The 25,684-nt window shown below is 42.6% G+C and overlaps 1 protein-coding gene across 8 annotated transcripts in view; it reads left to right on the forward strand.

Annotated features, from left to right (window-relative positions):
• Positions 1-255: 255 nt before the first annotated feature.
• Positions 256-25,684, forward strand: part of LOC142590132 (uncharacterized) — a 62,286-nt gene continuing 36,857 nt past the window's right edge. For 2 of the 8 annotated variants that reach the window (XM_075702006.1, XM_075702007.1), the window contains exons 1-2: positions 256-886; positions 2,196-2,345. In XM_075702006.1, the coding sequence (XP_075558121.1) occupies positions 877-886; positions 2,196-2,345 (160 nt within the window). In that variant the 5' untranslated portion in view covers positions 256-876. Of the gene's footprint in view, positions 887-2,195; positions 2,346-18,990; positions 19,051-20,570; positions 20,656-25,684 lie in introns of those variants that run through there. The other 6 variants (XM_075702009.1, XM_075702010.1, XM_075702008.1 and 3 more) reach the window with 6 other exon arrangements.

A 25,684-nucleotide genomic window follows, 5' to 3' on the forward strand; every position in this document is an offset into this window, starting at 1 on the left:
TTCTACTTGGCCCACTCCAAAATTCAAGTTGTCCCATCCCCTAATTCCCTAAGTTGTCGCAACCCAACCCCACATGACCAAGTTAGCACACCCAAAGATTTCAAGTACGCCCACTTGTAATTTTCAAGTTCGCCCCCCCCCCCACATTTTAGACGGCCCAACTCCATATTTCAAGTTTACCCAACCTCATATCTCAACATGGCCCACCCCAAAATATCGGTTGGTCCCACCCCTAGTATAAACCCATGCATTCTAAGTAACACGACGTATCTCTCAAGGTATTGTCTCCTTCTTCTATTTTTTGCTTTAAATTGTTGCTTATAACTTAAAAGGATTCGACCATCTATATTTACACCATCACAACAATTAAACACTAACTTTAAAAATACACATTTTTGTGCTAATACAGGGCATTGCACTTTTCATGTGACCGGGCTGGGGAGCTCACGATGCCTGTGCATTAAAAGAGCAATCTTTTTTAAACTCCCAGGGCCTCGCCGACGCTGTCACTACGGTGGCCATAGCAGGCATTCGCAGACCAAGCCAGTGCAGACGCCGAACAGATACTGGCCAGAGTTGAACCCTCATGATGTTCTGCCTGTGTTTTGTCCATGGTCTACAACATATTTCGGCGGCGTGGAAACCGAAGACAATGAGAACAATGGCCGCTTATTTTCGTGCTGGATTTTTATTGCGATATCAATTCTATGAACACTCAAGGCGTAGTTACGCCATTAGCGTCGACGTCAGCGTCGACGCTCTGAATAGAGCGTAAGAGCAGTGGGATCGTGGTTAGCGCGTTTCTCGTCTTGTAGCCCGACCGTCGCAGCACACGGCTTGGAGCACTGTGTCTGAGGTAATCTGCAGTGGGCGCAGATGTTGGACGGTGAGTGAGATGATGAGGACCTGGGATGAAATGATGAGAGAGATCTTTTAAATGAAGCAAATATATAGATGTATAATGTACACTATCTCTCGTTTGGTTCTTACCAGGTTTATTCTTTATCTTTAGTTTGAATGATGGTGGGTTTGAATGATGCGGCTGCTTCGTGGAAGATGAACCCTGGCCGATGCGTGCTGTAGTGAATAACTAATTGAATACTGTCACGTTTGGCAGACCTCGTACGTAGACGTGGTCAGTGATCATGGTAATCAGCCGTGATCAACTATACTCTGGCGACGGCTGCGTATAGCACGGCCACGCAGACCCTATCCTAAAAGTAATCTGTGATGGGGGCAGAGTGCTCCAAGTGAGTATAACTTAGTGTGTGCTGTGTTCTCGTCACTTTGTTCGTGTTGAAGCGAGAGGCAGCACGAAGGTCGATTCGCTCGCTCCTGCGCGCCTTATCTTGAAAGCGATCCTCTGACATGTGGGACAAACGGGCTTCGTTGTCGGGTAGCCATCGAAACGCTCAATCATTTAATACAGTGTGGCATTTAGAAACAAATATAGAGCAATGAAACCACATAGCATGGAGATGTTTTGTAAGGGAAGTTTCTGTGAGAGCAAGCGAGCAAACATAGTGAATTGAATTCTTGGGTTTTATTATGACCACGATTTGACTGTGAGGCGTGCCGGCGTGGGGGATTCAGAAATAATTTTGACCACCAGGGCATCTTTAACGTGCCTTCAATGCACAGGCCTGGGACACGGCGTTTTTAGAAGAGCAAACGTATCGAACAAAGGGTGCTAAAATGAATAAAATGCATACTTCCCTTTCATTATTTTAGGTCACAAGGGTATAATCATCGTGAATTTATGTTTTCAGGATTATACACATGGCTACTGCAAGCCATAAGGCAGACATGTTTTTATTGCGGCATGCAGCTCTAGAATTGCGTCTCAGAAGGGCATTGTTACAGTCACACATACCCTCATCTCCTAAAGATGCTGCTACTTCAAAATCACAGGGTGAATTGTTCTTCAAGTAAAACACATTCTTCGAAGTGTGATAAAAAAATTATTTATCTGCAAGCCTGCCTATAGCAGCTTACCTAACAAAGAGAAGAACAGCAACCCAATCCTAAAGAAAGGTTATTTTTAAGTTCATTGACCCACATTGAGCATATATTTCGGCGAATCGAAGTTGTAGCCACGAAACGTCTCTTGCTGGAGACTGTAATGATGGTTTGCAAGCGGTTTCTTTTTGTCGCTCTAGTCATATTTTGTCTTTTGTCCCCGTTACGGCTGGGAGGTCCCACATGTGCTCAAGCAGGTTATCATTGGAGGTATAACGGTCCTCCAATAAAGAGGCGAAGTACTCATTCGACAACTCGTCCGACAACTTGTCCGACAACTCGTCCGACAACTCGTACGACTACTCGTAGGACTACCCGACGGCAACGTAAGTACATATGATGTGGTCAGCATTCGTATGATACTTAACACACCTTCAGTTGGCTAGCCATCTTTGTCTCTTATCATTTTAAGGACAACTTAGGTTACTGCAGTGTCCAAGGTACAATATTGCTACGGGGATGCTGGGAGTATAGACAGACTGTATTTACAATATTTTTACAAGCAGAGTAGATGTGGTCAAGATAACTGTTTCTCCAACATTGTTAAAGCCTACGTAAAAATTAGTGTCATTACGGTGCTAAGAATGTTCTTTTTTTTGCGGGGGCTGGTAGAAATTTTAATCCAGGAAGACGGAGAAAACTGGGGCTCATGATGGCGAAGTTCATGAAGTAAATTCTGTCGACGTTGATGAATCTCGATCATATGGCACAGTTGTGAGGAAGAAAACAAATTTCTGGACTGGTTACGTGTGTCACAAACAATACCAGACTTGGCCGACCCTCTTTCAATGATAGTGCGGCCACAGTGAAGAAAGTGAAAGATCTTATTCTTCAAGACCAAGTCGTTCCCATTAAAATGGTACACGCATTAAACAGGCTTCAGCTATGATAGTGTGTGAAACATAACCCAAAACAAAGCGCACATGTGTATGTTGTGTGCACGTTGGCTACCATGACTCCTATCCACCGGCAAACACGATTTTACCAGTCAAGTCACATGCTTTTGGCAACTACGGCCAAATTGTGGGTTTACTTCGATGATCCAAATACTAAATAAATTGGCAAGAAATTGGCCCACTCTGATTCCCCTCCCCCAAAAAGGCCTAGGTGCGAAGGTCTGCAGGGAAGGACATGCTTACATCATTTGAGATTGTCCGGAAGTCCACCTCACCGACTACTCTAATAAAGATACGAATACGAACAGCACATATTACTGGGGCGCTATAACATAAAGCAATTCCAAACTTTTCTATTCCAATGCTGCAGTCAGCCCTCCACCATTGGTCAAAAACTTTTTTGGACCACCCCCACTTTGCCTGTCTGTCACGCGACGTCACTAAAACTGCAATAGCTCCCCATCTGATATGACGTGAACACACTGATTATGCATGATTGGAAAGAGCAGAAGAAAAATGGTTGTTTATGATTCGACGCCTTTTCGCCATTAGCCGTCGGCTATTGGTGAAAACTTGTCGGGCGACACCCACTTCACCTGCCTGTCACGCGACGTCACAAAACCGCGAGTACTCGCCACGTCAAAGTGACGTGTACGCGTTAAAGATGCATAATTATGCCGAACAAAACTGAGTTTTCTTCTGAATAGGCACAGGCTGCCCCTTTCCGAAAGGAATAAAAGATTTCTGCTGCCGATGACTCAGGCACTGGCTACTCGTACCAGCCGGAGAGCATGGGTTTATTTGCATACAATAAAGCTTTTTGTGTGGCCGCGTAACGTTTTCGAGCACTTTCCACATGTTTACAACCTCGTTCTGGCAACTATTCCTTGCTGAGGATCCATTTTAGTGGCATTCTTAACCTTCAGCTGCATGCCGTGACGATTTTCGACCAGCCACCGCAAGATAAGTAAGGGAAAGCGGACCAATCACAGACGCCAGCTCCACCCTCTTCATCCGGTTATCGATTTTCAGTGCACTGGCTCGGCCCCATCAAATCCCTCTCCACTTGAGCGTGCTCCTCGCCTCTTGTCAGCCAATCAGATAAGACAAGCCGCTCAGTGTAGGCAATGTCATTCGTTTTTAAAGTAAACAAAAGTGACCTCCTATGAACGAGGAGAGCGTTTGATTGGTCTACTCAGACAACCCTGCGGGTCACCGCCCGATTCTTGCGTGTGCGGTTACGCAAATTTGACATCAGGAGACTGGAATAAAAACATATTGGAATAGTTTTACGTTATAGGGCCCTTGTTTACTAATAAATGAATTACCAGATGATCTCAAGCTATAACACTGAAATGCTCTTTAAAAGCGTCCTTTTTTTCGCTGATAATGCACCCGCTCACTCTTCTAGAGCTGCTGCTGTGGAAACGAAACTATCTTTCGGTTAAATATTGCCCCATCCATTATAATTATTATTATTATTACCCCGTCTATTAGAGAAGCACGGAACAATGTTTGCCTTTTCAGATAAGTGAACATGCCTACTGTGGACACGAAAGGTGGTCACACATGAAGCTCTACGAGAAATCGTTGAACTCAAACTGTCGTAATATATGAGGTACAGTGTATAGACGAGGACATAGGGTGCGGAACTTCACAGGTGCCATACCAGACAGAGAAACTTCAGCAGTTCCTTATTCTTTGATCCTCCGTTTGCAGAAAGCGGCAGAGTTTTGATCTCCCAATGCTGCTGAGAGGCTTATCGCCACCCGAATTCCAATGAACCTATATTCCTTCCAATGAGAACTGTTTTGCTCTTTGCATCTATCCTATCTTAATTCTATTAGCGCCCTATAAAGCTTCCTATGGGTCTAACGTGACACGCCAGTGAGCGAAGCAAACATTCGTTTCAATTACGAGCGTTTCGTATCACAAGAGGTTTGTAGCAAATGTTCCATAAAAAAACGGGTAACGTGCTGTCAAATTACAAAGCGCGTGAGAATGTTTTCGGACACCAAAGGCTGAAGAAACACAAGCTCTTCACGCATAAAAATTATTGTTATGGCTAACATGGCGAATAAAACTAGCGGCGGCGGCAAATTGACATTGGTATCGTGTATGGGTAGATCATCTGGTAAAGCATCAAGTTGTTGCGATAGGAGTGGCAAGCACATTCCCTCTCATGTGCATTTATTTTTTATTTAAGAGGCCTGAAACGATGGGAGACAGCAACCTACCTACCACAATCTACCTAGTACGCTCAAACAATATTACACCCTTTGGGTCGTATCTTGCCACACAACAATAATCGTCATCTACCTTGTCCGTATTTCCTTTCTTTAAAGCTGCGAGCCCGGTACTTCCAAGTCACGAACGGCATGCGCGTTGTCAGCGTGACATAGCATTCTCGACAGAAAAGTAGGGAGGGCAGCGTTTTCAAGAAAGGAAACGCAAGCAAGACCGTTGGCGATTACTGCTGTGGCGCAAATATACGCCACAAAGGGTGTACACTTGTTCAAGAGTGTATGAGACGGAGGAGCCTTTCTATTCAAGCAGTGCAGAAACCATCAAAAATGGCTGTTTAAATAAGCAAAAGGTATACTGTTTGGGACACTGCCATGTTTGTCTCCTATTTCCTTTTCCTTTCTTATCCAGTGAAACCATGGTCAGAAAATCGAGGCCTTGGAGGCACTTTCTTGGCAATCCAAAAGGCCTTATGCACAACTCTTTACTGTTTACTGCCGAAACAAAGTGCTCTCTTATAGGGAACGCGCAAGGAGACTTTCATAAGTTTGCTCTCTCTCTCTCTCTCTCTCTCTTTCTCCCAACTGCGCGACCCATGAAGATTACTCACGGCTGCTTCAGAGAGGAATTTTCTTCAACTCGAATGGCTTCAAGCTGGTTTATCGAACTACTGCGGAATGCCACTAGATAGATGTATGTTGATGAAAGATTGAGTGTTTATCCTGGTGACAGGGTTACAAGTCGCCTTGAGTAGTTAAACAAATTTTAAACAGCCACTTCAGTTTCTATCACCAAAATCAGTCCCCATTTCCCCAATTTTTTTTTAGTTCAGTCTGCTAGCTGACATGGCACTGTCTTTGACGCATTGAAGCATTCTGAACACAAAAAGACCGGAGCAAGCGCGTACTTGAAAATAACATTTGCTGAGCCGACGCTGTTACTCTGCTTTTAAGAGAAGACAGCTGGATGTTTAGGAGTGAAAAGCTTTCAAGAACGAAGATGAACCCATTGATCTAAAACAAATGTTCTGCTTGAACAACATATTTGAGGTGGTATAGGAGAACAAAATGGTCAACTTTGTGACGTCGGTCCGGTATACCTTGCCAGGAAATACAAGATCGAGTATTATGTTATCTAGTGCACAAAAAATTTTAATGGGCTGCTGCTCAATTCTTTAGCAATTTTAAATGTGCAGGTGTCTTTGTAATTGACGCCAGTATATCCTACCGCGTGCGCAAGATGAAACTGCAAAGACCTGTTTCCCGGAGTGGTTAATGCAGAGGCCCACTCGTTTATCAAGTGGTCCACCTGGATGGTAGCCTAGGTTGCGCATATGGCAGATGCGGTCTGTACAGGCGTCGTGTGTCGTAATCTTTATTCGCGTAGCTCTTGTGAAGAACTGAGGTTGAACAGCGCGAATAAAAGGACACGAATAAACAAATACCACAGACAAGCGCTGTGGTGGTATAGCGAGTGTACCATGGTACCATGCACAGGCGTTCAGTTTGCGTTTTCACTGAATGAATCAGTCCATTCACTGCACGGTGCGATTACCTGTACAAAGACATTTCGTTTCTCTGCTTGACGTTGAGAAAGTTCGATAACATTTACAGCATGCCCTAAGAATTCTCTAGAACGAGTCAGTCATTCGGAGAACTGTCGAGTGCGGGCAAGATTCCACAAGTGACACGTCCGTATGCAAATGTCAAATCTCCCTCGTTATACTTTTCTGTCGCCGGATCAAAGAACCTTTGCTGAACAATGCTGTACATCGACATTCCCCATAGCGCAGTTCAGAATGACATTTCCTGCATATTTCTGTACTGCCCGGTTTTGACTTCGTTCAACCTTTCAGTACCAAGGCAAGCTGCGAGCTTGAATTCCATGAGCCTTCCATTCTTAATTAAACGATTGACGTCGTCCTTATCGCGCAGGTGAGTGCTAGAAAAGATGTCCCCATGCTGGGTACAAAGCAAAGGTTAAAAAGGGGGAGGAAAGACGGTGATGACGAGGTTGAAACCTGACCTTTCATGACTTTACAGAAAGGACCAAGTGAACCAGGGGCAATGAAACACTGCTTTGCTTTGGCGCTATGCCTAATGTCCGTAAATTACAGGAAATTTACCATATACGTGATAGAAGAAGAAACTTTTATTCAACTGAATCATAATCATATGGCTCCTGACATATCATTCTTCCGGCGATGAAATTCATCCCCATAATGCCCCATTTCTCATCAAGAAACCGCTTTCTTCGTGGAATTTTTGTATAAAGTTCTTTTTGATTGACCTTAGGTCACTGCTGCGCAAAATGCTTCAAAAACACACATGGCAATAAAAATGAAACGACAAATATTTTAGTCATTCAATGTTCGTTACCAGGAACAAATTGAGCCCTTGGGTTTTGTTGATTCTTCTCGCTCATGGCGCTTTTGCGCACTCCCACTTCATGATTGTCATCTACTTCACGCAACAATCACGCAGGCACCTGTCAACACTATCTGTATCAGTTTCAGTTTCTCTACTAACTTCCTAGGCCAGGACGCTAACTGCTGGCGGCTCGAGAGTCAATTAGTCTTCAGCCCAAACACATCGAAGCTGACGCATGCAGGCCAACTGTTCTAGTTCGGCAGAAATCCGCAAAGTACACATATGTTGGCGACCTGAAGATTACCCCATCCTGCTGGCGGAATTACAAGTAACTTTGAGTAGCTAGGAACATGAAATCAATCCACATCCTATAAATACTACAGATAGCCCAATATCGTTCGAACTTTTGTCTCACTTAGGCCTTATGATTGGTGAAGCCAAGCTTACGGGAAGAAAACAGCATTCGGAGAACGAATGCATACATTATCTGGTGAAATCAAAGTTTTCTGCTGAGAAATTGATTCAACCTTTCAAAAAGACAGATGCATGATTAGGAGCGTTAAGCGTAAGAAATGTAGCCATGTTAAGTACATAAACCAAAAGTTTTGCGCCAATAACATACTTGCGCCGGAGACACAAATCCTACATAGTTCGTTGTCTGCCGGTTTTATAGCCCCAATAAAAACTGGATATGCTACGGTGTTGTCCTCTGCACAAGATGCCGACTTTTGTTAAACAATGGAACAACATTTGTTATACAGAATTTGAGTTTCACATTTCTGGCTTTCGTAGCTGTTGTGAAAATATTGAATCCTTTCCTTAGAGGCGCATTTCATAGAGACCCGTTGTGCGCAACCAAGTTTCTTCCAATATTCAGCAGGAATATATTTTGCCATTGATTTCTTGAACAAGATGTCATCATAATATCAATGATTATTTCATGAAGCCATAGTATTGTGCTGAGGGCGCTTCGCCGATAATGTTCGTGTCAAGCCATTTGATTTTATCACCTACAAGTTGCTCGTTTGACGTCTGCTTTAACACTGACGTGTCGTTCCTACAACAACAGAGCAAAGAGATTGCGTTCGTGTTTTGGTCGGCCAGCACCCTAGATTAGCAGCATTTTTAGCAGAATTAGCAGAATCTTTTTCTTTGGCTGTTAGCACGAAAACTGAATAATTTAACCCGTTGCATTGTCGAATGCGGTCTAAATTTCACCGCTACGCAGCCGTTGAATATGTTAAATAAGCTGAGTGTTTCATGCCTTTCATAGAACGGAAACACGTCTGCTGAAGAATTCATTATTTTATTTCGAAATATGCGCCCTTATGTTGGGCTACGAAATATGCCGGTATGTTTTTATTTCCCTTGCTAACAGCCTTCATACAGTAGTTAAAGACTATCTTAACTCTATTATTCCTTGACTCCACACAAACAATGTTATTAGATAGTGAAATTCTGAGCCCCGTGCTACATGAGGGCGCACATACGGGAACGATGTCGCTACTGTTGACTTGTCCACCGACGTCCGGCCTTCCTTAGAGGATCGAGAACACCAAAGTTCACACTCCCAGGTCCGTCCAGGCCTAACGCCTTTTCCTTGTGTGCGCATCCTTTGCGTTTCGCTGGTACCTGCTTTTTCAAGTCCATCATGCACCAACTAGCCCAGGAGCTTGTGCTAATGCACTTCAGACTTTCATCTAAGCGTCCAAAATAACGAAATGAAAGACAGAATCAAGGAGTTCAGATTAAAATTGTTTAAGCGGTATAAGTGTATAGCGAACTATTCCTAATTGGGACGGCTCAAAACAAGCACAAATAAGCAAGAAAGCTAAAAAGTTCTACGGGCTTGGAGTGAAACGATCACTCCGCTCAATCCGCAACTAACTTTTACAAGGCGCCAAACACACCCACTAAGCCAGAAAACTGCAGAAGGCACAGAAGAAATTAACTGCTTTCAATACTGAATGTTACGTAGATTACTAATGTAGCGTGTATAAATTGGAATTAATACATTCTGCATAAGGAAAAATATAGAGCGGGAAGCGAATCATAGAAAAGCGACTGGTGTAAACCGAGCCTAGCGCGCTGTCGTCTATCAATAAACCTATGGTGACAGGTCTCCCTCATTTCATTCCAGTACTTCTGAAGTATGTATGACGCTCTCAAGGCTAGCATACGCATACACCTGAACTCCAGAAAAATGACAATAGAACATCTGCCAGCATTTCATATTTCATAACCCTAGAGGGACCATGACGTGGCCATCCGACCGTTCTCAGCTATCATTACATCTGAGAGCAAAGGGCCCCGTACGGTTGTGCATTTACAAAGAGTTTGAGATTTTCGCTCAAATTATAACTCCAAATTCAATTTGAAATTGCTGCCTTTGAGTCCCTCGCTATTTGAACATGGCAGTGTGACGTCACGAAATTAGGAGCCACCACTGTGTCGCCGGCTTTGAGATTGTTCAAGAACACGTCGGACATTTTGCTCCACAAGCTCTCTCACCAGTAGCTGGTCAAAAAAGTCAAATCAAATCACATCAAGTTTATTCATTAAAAAAAAAGAAACGGCTGCATTTTTGTTTCAATGACGAGGGTCCTAAAGTCGAAGACTGTAACCGGGACCCTCGGTGGGTAATTATCAGAAAAAAATTACATAGGTGGCAGGACAGAAATAAAATTTACAAAATGTACACTGAAGAAACAAAGAGGTGAAGTGCAACAACAGAAACGTGATTACGGCTGCAATGTACAGTATTGCTTTCAAAAAATAAAAACGAAATCGGCGTACAAAAGAACCCTTAAATAATGTAAAGAAGGAACAGAACGAAATAGAGAAAAATATAATCGGCAGACCCAAATGAGCATAAAGTGAAAATATCAGTGTACTAAAAATATACATATAGAACATTTAAACAGACATAAAAAGCAAGAGAATGCATAAAAAGAAGCATTTATAAAGAAAACAAATGAAGGCAATGGCAAGCATGTGAATAGCAAGACATGGTAAAAACAGTGATAAGAATAAATAAATAAATAAAATATTTGGGACCATATTTGTGTCAATGCGTCGAAAGGAAATCTTGAAAGGATTTTTGGAAGGCGTAAAACAAAGTGAGTGATCTTACGTTTGATGGTACGCTATTCCACAGATATGCCAGCCAAAGATGATGTTACTTTACCATAATTGGTACGAACACAAGGCAGTAAAAAATTTGTTATAGGCAAACCTCGTTCTATTGTGGTTATGTAAATCATTTAAGTCAATGAATTCGTAAAGCAATTGGTTTTTAAGTAACTTGAAAAATAAGATTGGTAAATTATATTGAAACAAGTTCACGCTCGTAAAAATAAGGTTTTGACGGAGCAAAACGGGTGTATTTGACTGGTGAGGACTGCTAATAAAGATACGAATGGCTTGATTCTCTAAATGAACTGATGACAGGTGACAATTGTGCGTGTTACCCCATGCAGCGATTCCATAGTTAATATGACTATGCATAAACGCAAAGTGATAAAAAAGCCTTGTGTGAAAAGAAGGCACGTGGTTTTATTAAAGCGCGAATGCCAAATGCCGTTTGTTTCTTAATATTGTTAATGGAGTCAAATCTGAGGTTAGCGTCCAGCAGAACACCGAGGAATAGAACCAAGTCACCGGCTGGAACTTGATGAGCACCAAGTGTTACCGCTATTGGAGAAGTTAGGACCCTGTGACCACTACTGAATATTATATATTCAGTTTTCTCGGGATTAATAATTAGGTAATTACTGCGACACCATTCTATAGCGTCAGTTAGTGCAACATTCAACCTTGATGTTAATGATATTAACGACGTGGCTGATAAGGATAAGGTGGTGTCCTCGTCGTATAAAACGCAGTGAGATTAATGTAAAAGGTCGGGTAGATCATTAATGTAAATAATAAATAGCAATGGACCGAGAACGGACCCCTGGGGTACACCTAAGTTAATTATTTTAGCTTGAGCAGGGCACCCACTGCAGAAACCAGCTATCCAACAAATAGCTTTTTAATGGAGTTAAGGCGGGATCAGTAATACCGTATTGCTTCAAGTTTGGTGAAGAAAATGCTGTGATTGATCGTGTCAAAAGCTTTGGTCAAATCTAAAAAGACAGAGCCAACGAATTTGCCACAATCTATAGATATCTTAATAAAATTGGTTAAAGAGAGCAATGCTAAGCAAATAGAACTTCCGGAATGGAAACCGAACTGACAGAGATTAATTATATTAAATTTTTCACGGTAGTTATTTAAACGTTTCACTAACAAATGTTCAATAAATTTACTTAAAGAGAAAAGAATAGATATTGGTCTGTAGTTAGAAATTAGATCTTGGCACCCTTCTTAAATACGAGAATAAGCTTAGCCTTCTTTAGACATAGAGGAAAAATGCCGGATTCGAAAATGCGATTAGTTATGGTACATATTGGTTCAGAAATAATATTAAAAATCAACTTTAAATGGTGTACGCAAGCGTTATCTAAACCCGGGCTTGTGTTTTTCAGGCTACATATTGTTAAATACACCTCTCGAGCAGTCACAGGCGAAAAAATGAATGAGGTCATCTAGACATGATTGGCTGTGTGGCTGTGTTAATTATTTGTGACAGAGCTAAATAATCGCTAAAGGCATTGGCAGCATGAGTGGGCTCTTTGTATGTTGTACCATTCAGGTTCATTTTAGAACATTGTTCAGGCGTAGAAGATTTATTCATGAATTCGTTCAGAAGCTTCCATTGATTTTTTTATTATGGCTGTGTTTATTAAATTCATTATCATATTTGCGCCTGAGCCTGTTTAAGTAGCGTGTTAAGAATAACAATATTTTTTATAAAGCAGGGCCAAATTAGAGTTAAAAGGTTGCCGTTTAGTTTTCTGTATAGATTATCTTTTTCCTTAAGCTGGTTAGTAATGTGGACGTCATCCACGGGTTGCAGGCATACTTATATTTATTCTTGCAGCTAACGGTCCGGGTGCTTATTGAAACGGCATGCAAATACAACGTAGAGAATTTATCTACTGCTACTGCCGGATGTTCGAACAGATTGACCTGAGTCCACTTAGTATTGGTAATGGTATCAATAAATGTATCTTGGTTAAATACTGATGTACTGAAGGAAATGTTGGTGATTGACACTAGACTGTTAAATGTAACGAAAATGGGAAAATGATCGCTTATATCAGTACGCACTACTCCCGACACAGGGGACGGTGTTATGTTAGATAACGCATAATCGAGAAGTATTTGCGTTCCGTTATGGCTACATCTGGTATGGCAGTTAATAAGCGACTCGTAGCCATATCCGAAAAAGCAGTCTGAGTAGGCTGAATATGCGCTGGTATTTGTATAAAGTTAATTAATGTTAATGTCGCCAACGATTAAAACGTTCTTGTTTTCGAACGATAACTTGTCGAGTATGACGTCAAGAGCACGTAGGAAATTAGAGACAGAAGATGATGGTGAACAACAGATGGAACCAAGAATAAGATTTTGTTTACGATTATGTGCAAAGAAAGGTTGTTCAGCCTCGATCCCAACCGCTCACAGAAACTAACATTTATTGAAAGGTCATGCCTGTGGGTGTAAGTGACGTCCGGAGCAGTGAAAATGGCAGCACCTCCGTGACTATCAGACGAACGATAACAGTATTCAGAGCTGTAAGATAGAAAACCGTATAAATTAATATCATTGTCACAAAGCCAGGTCTCAGAAATACAAATAAACGAGAAAGAGTGATCAAGATTGGTGATAAAGTTGCTAATGTTATCATGATTCCTCCTAAGGCTTCGACCATTAAAATGGATCAGTGAACGACTATTACTCGAAAGTTGATACTTAAATCTTTCCGGGGACATCAAAGACATGATGGCTTCGGGTGCGCAGGCGCACGAAAAAGTTAGATGAAAGACGGTTAAGTGAAGATGCGCAGGTCAGCCTCAGATGAAATGCAGAGTACTTTGCTGTCGCTGGTCTTACGAGCTTTAATGAAGCAATTATCTGTCCACAAGAACTGCCAGTCGATGTCTTTCTTTAGGGTAAGTACCTCCGCGAAGAGCCTCTTGTTGTCGGGAGTTACCAGATCTGTACCACATATCATGGGCCTGTCAAAATATTGAGTCCCCAGCTATCTATAAAATTAAAAACCCGAGTGCGGAACAGTGGGAGAGTATGCTTTCCAGCGTAAGCTTGAACGGCCAAAAGCGCCTAGTAGAGCGAGCTCGCGGGTTGGCCATACTCAGTGGAGCCTTGGACTAGGGCACCAACCCTGTGATTGCAGACGGAAGAATCCATCAGAAGATGGAAGAGGCCGTCTGAAGCCGCGAAGATCTCTTTTCTAGAGCCCAATAAATGTTTTCCGATCCGATCCGATCCGATCCTTTAAAAAGACTGGAGCTGGGGGTGGAGTGGAGCCTGGGAAACCAATCTGGTTGGTTTGTAGGTTAGCCTTTCGCGCTTTGCGTAGAAATTCGTTTTTCTTGTCACGGCAGCAGAAGCGGGCAAGTATGTTTTTTTTTTTCGCCAGACTTCGTAGGCACGCGATGTACGGTGTCTAGGTAAGAGGGCGAAACAGGACGTTCAATTACGTCGCCCATCAACTTGAGAATCGCGACACAGTCCTCCCCATCGGTGGAACGGGACACCCTTAATCTCGGCATTATTCGTACGAGAATACTTTTGGAGATGCGCGGCTTTTGCGCAGCTCATTATTGCGTGCTATCAGGGCTTTGTTCGCTGCAAGCAGCTCGCTCTGTTTCTTCATCATTTCATCAAAGACGCCGCTCAGGTGCTCGACACTCGCACTGACAGTAATAAGCCGGTTCAAGTCCTCACCGGACAGTTGATCCTTGATTTTCGACGCTAGGTCGCTTACGAAGGTCTCCATCTTTGCAGTGAACAATGATTCAAGCGTATCAACTTTTTTCGCTAGTCCCGCGTTTGACGGCATCCTTCAGCACAAGACAATAGGATTGGGCAACAAGAAAGTATAACTGGGCAGCAGTTACAGCTAGAATAAAATGTTACAGAGTCGTGTACAAAGATTGTATAATCAACCTGGGAACAGATTTTTCTCGCAAAAGCTCGCCAAGCGAGAAGAGAGAAAAATTGTATGTTTGGGTATCGCAGGCCAAAAATACTAATGCGGAAAACCGAGAATTCTCGTGTACAGCACATCATTTCCGAAGACGACTTGGAAAGGGTAGTTGAGAAGCCTCTAGAGTTAAGTCTAGTTTGCCATACCAATCGTGGCGTTTTCAATCCGTGAAGTTGAAGGGGAATTCCACAAAACCTAGTGTATATCGACACTTCACTGTAACATTCGAAGTTTTCGTAGAAACAAACATATATTGCGTTCCTTTTTGGCACAGCATAATTTTACTGTTGATGCAATTGGCTTAGCGGAAACTTGGCTAAGAGAAGGTGAGCACATCTACATTCCGGGAGACAGTCATGTAAGCAATCAAGGAATGCAGTATCGCGTGGTGGCGGAGTGGCTCTACAAATCAATCAGACGGTACCCATTAGGATAATCACCGATACTGAATTTAGTAATAGTGCGGTTGAGTCACTCTTTGTTCTTTTAGATTTACGCATAGTTGTTGGTACAATATATCAGCCACCAAGCTCGAGCCTGCCCGTTTTTTATCAATCGTTGGAATCTATCCTTTCCATAAGAGCTATGGTACCATCCCTGTTGTTGGCGACTTTAACATTGATATTAGCAAAGACATGAATTGTGAATACTCGCACCTACTGGAGTCGTACAGTTTTAGGAATACAATCCATGAACCTACTAGATTGTCACCAAGTGCATCTACAACTATAGACCATGCATTGTGCAACAATAATAACATACATTCTGGCGTATACGATACGAGCCTCACTGACCACTGCCCTATTTTTGCGTTTTTACACAGCGCAAATAATACCACTGTAAAAAAGACCATCCTGGCAAATCGCAGGAATAATTACAAAAAACTGCGGCAGGAAATAAAGGAAAAGGAATTTCAAATTGAATTTAGCAGTGACACTCATATCGAATGCGCAAACTGTGCAAATGCATTAACACAATGATATCTCAGTGTACCACATATAAACAAAACAAATACGAGGAACCTTTGTGTCCGTGGATGAATAACACCATACTTACAGCAATAAAAGAAAAGGACTGGTGGTACCAAAAATGGAAAAAACAGCGAGATAACACTTATTTGCAAAATTTTCGAATATCTCGTAATCCCGTAGCAGCTCTTTTTCGAAGGCGGAAAAAAGAGTACAACGCTTTCTTAATACAACAAGCACAAGGCAATACCAAAAGCTTGCGGGAAATTATAGAAGGAGTAATTGATAACCGAAATAAAAAACCGATCACTCCTGGACATGTCGATGCCAAGTGCGCCGACACTTTTAATGCGTACTTTACTAACATTGGTCCAAAGCTAGCAGAGCGTATTCCAGTTACTGAAAGCAATGTCTAGTTACTGAAAGCAATGTCTATGTTTTTTCCTTGGATCAAATGGACGAGCATACCACAGCCTCAATTATATCAGGCATGCCTTGCTACAAAGCTACTCGCCACGATGGCATTACCGTAAAAGCTACTCACCAAAATACTTAACTGTATAAGCCGAGGCGCATACCCTGACATCTTAAAGATCGCAAAAGTTATAAAAGTGGCGACGTCAGTGACCCTGGAAGCTATGGGCCTATCTCTGTGCTTAGCATATTAAATACTGTATTTGAAAAGGTCATCGCGGCGCAACTGAAGCACTACTTAAACCAAAACAACCTTCTAACAAATTCTCAACATGGATTCAGAGCCAATCGATCAACGTCATCAGCATTGTTAGAACTAACCAAGAGTATATAAACAGCTCTACACAAAAACAAGTTTATAGGACTGCTTTTAGATTTAAAGAAAGCATTCGACACGGTCGGTGATTCCATACTTCTAAAAAAATATACAAACTTATGGTTTCAGCGAAATTACAATGGACCTCTTTTCAAGCTACCCAAACGGTCGAAAACATCATAGAAAATTTGGTTCCTTTGCATCCCAGTATACTACTATGGTTACAGGAGTTCCGGAAGGATCACTTTTGGGGCCCATACAGTTCTCGCAATATGTCAATGACCTCCCATCAGTGCTAAAGTCATCCAAAAGCTGTTATGTACGCTGGCAATACCACGCTATTACTTTAAGGTAAATCCCTTGACGTACTGCAGAACACTATTAACAGCGAGTTACTAAATATATCAACTTGGTTTGCATGTAATAAATTGACACTAAACAGAGATAAGACAAAATACGTAGCATTCAACTCCCGTTATTCCAAGTGTGACATAATAGGCACGCAAATTCACCTTCTAGGTAGAACTGTACAACAGCTCGACCACATAAAACATTTAGGGGTATTATTGGACTGCAACTTGAACTGGAGACCACACATATCTAGTATATGCGCGAAATTAGCCTCGGCTTGTTATTTATTAATAAAATGCAGAGATAATCTTGACCTTAGCGCACTCAAAGTTGTGTACTTTTTCATATTTCACTGTCACATCATATACTGTTCCGAATCGTGGTCTGGCACATATAAAACATACATACATCCCGTCTTTCGGTTACAGAAAAGGGCCTTGCGCATTATGGCATACACAAGCCCACACGATAATAGTGACATGCTGTTCGGTCGTCTCGGTATAATACCATTATCTCTGGCAGGCGAAATGAAAGTTGCCATTTCGATTAACACTATTTTACGTGGGAATCGTTCATTATCACCTAGCCTGTTTATTACAGCTAATCGTATTACAAGGGGTGCAACAGATATAAATTTCAACCTATCAATCACTCGTAACACGTATGGCTAACGACTAGAGTTTCATGGTGCCAAAATTTGGAACGCAGTACCTCTTGAGGCAAAAATAGCCAACAATTTCGTGTCTGCTGTACAAAAGCTATACCTATCAAAAAGTACGTGATTTTCCGTAAGTCTGGTTCTCCACTTGTTTCATACCGTGCCAGATTATTCCTTCTTGAATCTATTCAGAAAGCCTAAACACTTGAGCACAGACCTTTGCAAATATGCTACTTCTACGTATAATATATTATTTATTTTTTGTCTTCTTCTGTGTATGTATTCTCCTAACAGTTCTGTTTTATTACTAGTGGTTGATATGCACTGTTTTCTTTTTTTATTATTGTTTTTAATTTTCTGTATCCACCTAACTGTATTAGAGTGTATCACTAATGACTAGATATGCGCTTGTCTTTGTTGCTGCTGCTACATATATGACTATGGACCTACACTAGCCTTCGGCTACTGGCCCAACAGTGCTTCTGTACAAATTATTATCAACGAAAAATAAACTGAAATGAATTGAATTCCAGGAGAATTAGATGCTGTTCAGACCGCCGCAACTGCCACTGCCTAAAGAGTCGCTCATTGAATTGTGACCACAATTCCTTCACTCGCGCGATAAAAAAAAAACCGGCAGCAAACTGTCTAAACGCGCTGGGACGTACATGGAAAAAAAGGCGCATAGCATCCATGACGTGTTCACATAGTTCCTACAATCGCTTTTGGTGTTTCAAGTATAAAACAGCGTAGCCTTCGAGATCCGCTTCTGTTACCAGAGGGAGCCGTTTCAGGTAGTGTCATTTCATGTCGTCACCATTCAGTTCCACCAAACTGCATTATGGTTAAACTTCTACATAAAAAATTCAAACAAATTTGCCACGGCACCGAATGCGTGCCAATTTTTTCACGCTTGCTGTGCGACGCGTCCGCTTCAACATGCAATGAACAATTCAGGCGTAAAAGTTTGATGTCATTCATCATCATCATCAGCCTGGTTACGCCCACTGCAGGGCAATATGCCTCTCCCATACTTCTCTAACTATCCCGGTCATGTACTAATTGTGGCCATGTTGTCCCTGCAAACTTCTTAATCTCATCCGCCCATCTAACTTTCTGCCGCCCCCTGCTACGCTTCCCTTCCCTTGGAATTCAGTCCGTAACCCTTAATGACCATCGGTTATCTTCCTTCCTCATTACACGTCCTGCCCATGCCCATTTCTTTCATTCATGGCCCCTTTAAGTTCAAATGTGGTAGAATGCCCTCAAGTGTCCGCTGATAAAGCTCGTCACTTTATTGATGAGCGTTGCGCGGCACGGAAAAAAAACGTAACGTGCAAGTTTTGGCAGAGAGCGATGCATTTCACGAAGTGATGGAGCTCGATGTCGTTTAATAAAGCTCCGACAATGAAATTCCCATAGCAGCTATCCCAGCTGCACTGCATGTGTCCCTTGACCTTTCTTTTGAAACGTCATTGAAGACAACGGGACACTAACCTTAAAAAGCGAGACAAGGAGGCACTAGTCACGTGATAGGACTGCCCACGGCCTGCAGAGAATTGTCTCTTATATGCGGTGTCTAGGAGACTAACCGCAGACTAGTCAGTGTCATCGCGCCTACCGTTTGGGAAAGGAAAGGTACGCATCTTCTTTCATTCATCAACAGTTAGGGCATGATGTACAAGTGACGCTCTTCTGTGCCATGAATGGCAAGCAACGAAGCTCACCTGCTGCTAAATGTGTAGTGCATGTGTAATTGGATTTTATTACCACTTTAGAGAACACATTTTTTTTTCTTGAAGACCGTAAACGACAAGCCTAGCAGAATCATTATACCTTAGCGATCAGTCTTTTTATCGCTGTAGTCCTTGTGACTAAGAGAGCATACTTTTTTAAGTTTCACTGAGAAAGAATAAAAGGTATGCACTGATGTACCGACGCGCTAAACTTGGGTCACGCTGTTTCAAAACGTCTGCGGAAGACGCTTCCCAGGTACAGCAACAGCCAGCCGAGCGCGTGCAACCAGGCTTTTGTTTTCGTTTACCCGCTTGATGGTAATGTGCTCCCGAATGTATTTCATTCGTCTGAAGTAAACATCTCACTATAGCGGCGCTACTAATATTCATGGCGTGAATGTATATTACAAGTCGCCTGATTCATCGAAGCAACACCGCAACGGTTCACATATATAGCTCGGGAACTTTTCCGCCCGCCGCGGTTGCTTAGTGGCTATGGTGCTGGGCTGCTAAGCACGAGGTCGCGGGGCCGAATCCCGGCCATGGCGGCGGCCTTTCGATGCGGGCAAAATGCCAAAACCCCCGTGTACTTACATTTAGCTGCACGTTAAAAAACCGCAGATGGTCCGAATTATTCCAGAGTCGCTCACTACGGTATGCCTCGTAATCAGAGAGTGATTTTGGCACGTTAAACCCCATGATTAAATTCTTGTAACTCTTCCATTGCAAAACAGTGAAATCGATAAGTGTTCCTGAATAAAACAGCGCGTCAGGTAGGATATCAATGGTGAAAATTTTTGTTTTGAGTTGTTTCAGGGCACTCGAGTATAATTTTACGCTTTATTTACTTCTCAGTTAGGACTCGTTGGCTTTATACAAGCAGTTATAGTATTCACGTGACGCTGCAAGCCCGCCATATTTGTTAAAGCCTGTAGTCGGGAAGCTAAGCCTCACCTAGCCGTATGTTAGCTTCAGCAGTACTCGCAGTTACCTTCGCGCGTGCGTTACCTTCGTGCGTGCGAGCGGTCCGTGCATTCCGCGGCGCGAGTTCTGCGTCGCCTCGAGAGATGGCGCCACGCTGCGTAGCGTTTCCTTCAGACGCTTTTCTTTTTCTAGCTGGGCAGTGCACTTTATCTCCCTGGCGTCTTTCGCTGCCTGTCGTGCCGCCTTCAGCCGGCTTTCCTTTAGCTGGGCAGCGTCCATATGGACCAGTGTACATAGTGGCGTAATGCGGTGTGGCGGGGTGCGACGTTGCGGACATGGTTGCGAACATGCACTGTACCCATTGCAAGGTTGTGGCTGTTATCATCTCCAACCAATCTGCTTTGCCGGTTGCCATTCCATGCTTACATCTACTCTCGATTGCGGGAGAGCCATCAAATTTTTTTGCAATTGTGAGTTCATATTTCTTCTTTATTTCAGGCTAGCTGAAAGTCAACGAAAATGCACCTTCATTTGTCCTCTTTTCTGCTTGCAATCGTTTACTGGGCGTTCAGTCAAGGCCAGAGTGAGTGCACCAGTAACATACTCCCAAAAGTTTATCAAGCAACTTATATATCTATCATGCGGCTGTGCCGTAAAAAAACAAGCATTTATGATTGTTTTTGATTTATGATTGATGTCGCCAGATACAGCAACAGCCAGCTGAGCGCGTGCAACCAGGCTTTTGTTTTCGTTTACCCGCAAGATGGTAATGTCCTCCCGAATGTACTTTATTCGTCTGAAGTAGTTAACATCCGTGTCAAACATAGACATGCATATGCAGTGTATGCCGTCTAACAGTTAGCTGAGATTGCTAACTATTTGTGGACGCTTTAGGACAACGTGACAAGTAGCAAATCGTAATTTTTCACCAACTATCAGAACAGGAAATACTTCTCAGAAGCATGCCGTTTGCCATTTTATGGAGCCCATCGCAGTTTATGAGCAAGCAATCTATCGACATAAATAGAAAGATGCATAAACCAGCTTAGAAATATTAAACTTGCGGTAAAACCTTCAAGGACAACACTGTAGGGCGTTGCAGGAAACTTTAGATTCGGTAATACTGATCCTTCTACCAATTATGCAAGAGTTGCTTCCCTATTTAAAAGTGCACCCGTAAGATACAGGAGAATCCGAGAACACCTAAGCACTTATGAGTTGTGAATGCAAAAGCGCCAAATGTCCAAATAAACGACGCTGAGCGGTCCTTCGAGATTAGCGCTGCGAGTAGTGTATCATACGAGTACGTGCCACCCGAACCAGCAAGCAGCAGCAGCCTGCAATGCCAACGCCGCATGGTATCAACGCGGAGGTGGCCATCGGTTTCACCATCGCGGTGATGCTCACACCCTTCACGCTACACCTGGCCTGCTATCGCCGCAGCAGGTGTGCCCTTTCGCCCGCACACCCAGTGCCACCTAGGAGGCGTTGGCACTCCTCCATCGAGAAGTGCTTGTGCCGAGAGACAGAGAGAGAGTGAGGCTGACGTGGCGTCGCGGTCACGCCCTCTCCCCTCACGCAGCACCTGGCGCGCTGGCGTGATAGTAGGTGTACCCTTTCGCTCGTTCTACTCCGTCGAGCAGCGCTCGTGGCGAGACCGGAAGCGAGGGTAACGTGGCGTCAAGGCGGTGCCCTCTCCCCCCACGCAACACCTAGCTCGCCAGCGCAGCAGCAGCAGTGGCAGGTGTCCGCTTTCGCCCGCTCTGCTCCGTCGAGGCGCAGCTCGCGGGGTCATCTATCGTTAGCAGTCATCTATCGGACAGTGCAACAAACGTAATTCAGTTTTAGGTAAATACGCTGAAGAGTGCCAACGTCAAATTTTTGAAGACTTCGTCATTCATAAAGCAGGGAATATTTGGTCAGCGTGCCTCTGCAATCGCTACAGCGCAACGAAATCATGTACCTATCCACCATGTGACATAGACTATTAAAGAGGTCCTGTAGTGCTTTTTAACGAAATCTTGCTACGCGTTTTAATTGAAAGGAGCCGACTTTAGAAATATTTTCAAGCGAAAGGTATTTCGATGCGTTCAATAGAAGCCACAGTTAATGCATTCAGAGATGGTAGTTTACCCCCTCCGAGATGTACCGCCTACAGCGCAGCGGGACCCCGCCTACCGCAGAACGGAGCCCGGCCTGCAACGCTCCGCCCACTGAACGTCATGGTGACGTGTGGTTTGAATTTGGTTCTTGATGCTCACGCACACGTCACTACTTCCTGTTTTAGCGCCTACGACACGCTAAACCAAACTCAGGGGCTGCTACCTAATCAGAGGCTTACCGTAGCACTCGTCTTGCTGTAACCTGTTTATTTTTACCACTCTGCATTGACCACGAGATTCTTAATATTAGAATAGATTCAGTAGGTATAACAGGCCCTCTTTTCCACCAATTACGCAAGTACCTACGAGTAAGACATCCGGTGTTAGTGTTTCCTATGCTTATGCTAAACCCAAAATGATTAATTTAGGCATACCAGAACGATCCACTCTTGGCCCGTTAATTTTCTGAATTTATATTAATGACCTATATTTAACTGCCTCACATTACCTCAGGGTTTTCTATATGCCGATGACAGAACAATTATTAATTCCGGTGAATGTCTGTCAGTGGTAGTAAGCAGGCTTAATAGTGATCTTAATAACATGTTAGAATGGTGCAAAATGAATAGATATATCATGAATCCCAATAAAACTAGATTTATTTCATTTTTGTCCCAAAATAAATCTTCACTATGAATCCCGCCCATTTCCATTGGTAACTATTTATTATCAGCAAGAGAAGAATACATGCTTAAGTGTTATCATTGACTGTAACTTAAATTTCAACGCCGCATAACTGATATCAAAAAGAAGTTATCGCATGGAATACGCATTCTCATTAGTGCACGTCCATTCTCTTTACGGCCTGTGCTGCTCGTCCTCAACTTCGCGTTTGTGCACTTTTATGCCCATTTCGCGTTTTTGCACTGGATAACATCCAAGGGTAACGCGTACACTGTCCACTTAAAACCGCTACAAACTATCCAGACCGAGGCAATTATGATAATCACGTCGAGTCCACACACCGCCAAAGCTAAACAGTTACTACAGGCAAATAACATTGTGGACGTTGCCGCCCTTGTGAAGTACAGCCTCTCCACTTTTAAATCTAATAAACGAAAAAAATCTAATTGGCGCTAATTCCTATATCATCTCTAACGAACACCACACACTAAGAAAAAAAAGAGTACCGCTTACTCTTTTCGGAGAGTCTGGACTCGCCACGTATACGACACACTTTGTGGGAGACACCCGAACTCTCTTTCGGCAGAGAGTCCCGAGACTATCTGTGCTCGATACAAGGTGGTTACGTGACTCCGCACACAATAGTCATGCACACTCTCTTGTAGTAGTCTCCTAACCTTCTCAAAAGGGTTACACGACTACTGCTGAGGGAGTCCCGTTAACTATTCTGCATGAGTCAGACGAGTCAAGATAAAGGGTCACATGACCACTGCTCAAGGATTCGGGCAACTAGTCGTGATGAGTCTGACGACTCCAGCAGTGTGTGTCAAGTTACCCTTAGTGTGTGGTGCAGGACTCTTGCAAATAGAGTAAAATAACTAATCCATGTAAGTCGTTTGACTATCGGATGGCAGTGTCGAGCCGCTTTTCAAAATGTGTCACCAACTTTTGCTGTAAGTACACACGACTACGGCTAGTTCTCAAGATGACTACTGTGAAAAGACAACGTATAAGAACCCATAGCAAACTTGCCAAAAAGGACGTGGCAGGTTAGCAACAATAAGTTAACATTTCATCACCCTTTGTTGTCTTCTGGAAAATTCAAATGTATTAGTCAGCACAGAATCACCATGAAAGCAAGACAGTTCTCATTACTATTAAACTGGAATCAATAGCCAACCAAGCAAAACAGCCTTAAATAAACATCCAATATGTAGCCTGCAGGTGCATATGCATGACACTGCAATGCAACTCAGAACCATAATGAGACCCCAAAATATTAGGTAACTCATGTAGAAGTTCAATTAAGCACTGCACAAGTCTCTAATGTCAAAACATTTATAAGTCAAAGCTACTTCACTGTTCTTCGAGACGTGTTTTTATTTAGAACTTACAATTTAACATATTAAGCAAGTAAGCTACACATAACAAATAAAAAAGGCCGCACTTATGTACAAAGGAGACCCAGATAATCAAGTGCAATAAACAATATTCCAACTTAGATTACATAATCTATGCGTTACACTATGCTTGCTGAAAACAACTGGTCGGCAATTGATAATCCAATCTAACAGTAAGAACAGCTGTCTTACCTTATGGTACTCTTGTTGGCACTTTTCCCCCACAACTTGTGCGTGTTAGTGGCAGTTGAAAATTGATCTGAAAAATACCACATTAAAAAGTTGTGCATCAATTTTATTCTGTCATACCACGTGCAACAGTGTATAAAAGCTTCACAACAGATATTACAAAAATAAATACAGCAAAATTTATACTAATTGTTTATTTATGTTGACAAACATACTTTTGCAAGACGAAGTATAATGGCTGACACAGACAATTTCACAGATTGCAATACCCACTAATACAAAACCTGCCATATTGCAAACACGCTGACAAAATATGTAGCACAGGTAGCTGTATTTTGTTACGGCAAAGATTGCACATGAATAATGAGGACAAGGGAGGAAGCAGAACACATAAACAAACTATACCCAGCTGCATGCATGCAGCTGTAGCAATACACATGGTGCACCAATGTCCAAAAGAAAGAGGAAGATGTGAGGAAGGCTTCTTTTACTCATCACAAGCTATCCTGTAAGAGCAGATTATGCACTGGCTGTAATCTACCCTCAGCACACACGTAAATAAGTTACATTAGGTGCCACATTTACAAATCACTCATACAATGTTTTTGTGATTGTCCTTATTCAGATTTTTAACTTGGAAAGCATGACTGAGTAACATAAAGCCTCCCTACAGCTTGGCACATATACAGAAAGAAGTGTTTCTATAAACACTGGAAGTCATGGAAGGATGACTGACACATACCTCTTTTAATTTTTTTGTCTTTATGATTACCTACCACAGTAGTCTTTTGTAGAGTGAAACACATCCAGATAATACACTGTGGGCAACAAAGTGTGAATACCTGTTCTTGATTTCTACCTTTCTCTGGTGTCCCGCTAAGGTAAGATTGGTGCAAAAAATTGTCTTCTCAATGTATGCGTTCCCACAAAACAAAACAGGAGCAGATGATAAGCCACATTAATGGTGCGTGAAATAAAACATCTGTTCTTAACTTACCACTGCCATTCCAATCTGGTGAGATTTTCTGCTTTGTTGTGCACTCTAGCACAGGTGCTACGCAGTTCACTTGGTGCCCAAAGCAACTCTCACACCATAGCAGGATGTCAATATTGTTTTTCAAATTCTAAGCGAAACTCTGGTTATGGGGGACAATTGCAAACTTAGTTTTGCTTTGTATCTTCATAATGTTGTAGAGCAAGGTAGAAAGCAACAGATATTTATAATTTGGGTTGCCAC

This window comes from Dermacentor variabilis, chromosome 8 (genome assembly GCF_050947875.1).
Source record: "Dermacentor variabilis isolate Ectoservices chromosome 8, ASM5094787v1, whole genome shotgun sequence".
Classification (NCBI taxonomy): Eukaryota; Metazoa; Arthropoda; class Arachnida; order Ixodida; family Ixodidae; genus Dermacentor; species Dermacentor variabilis.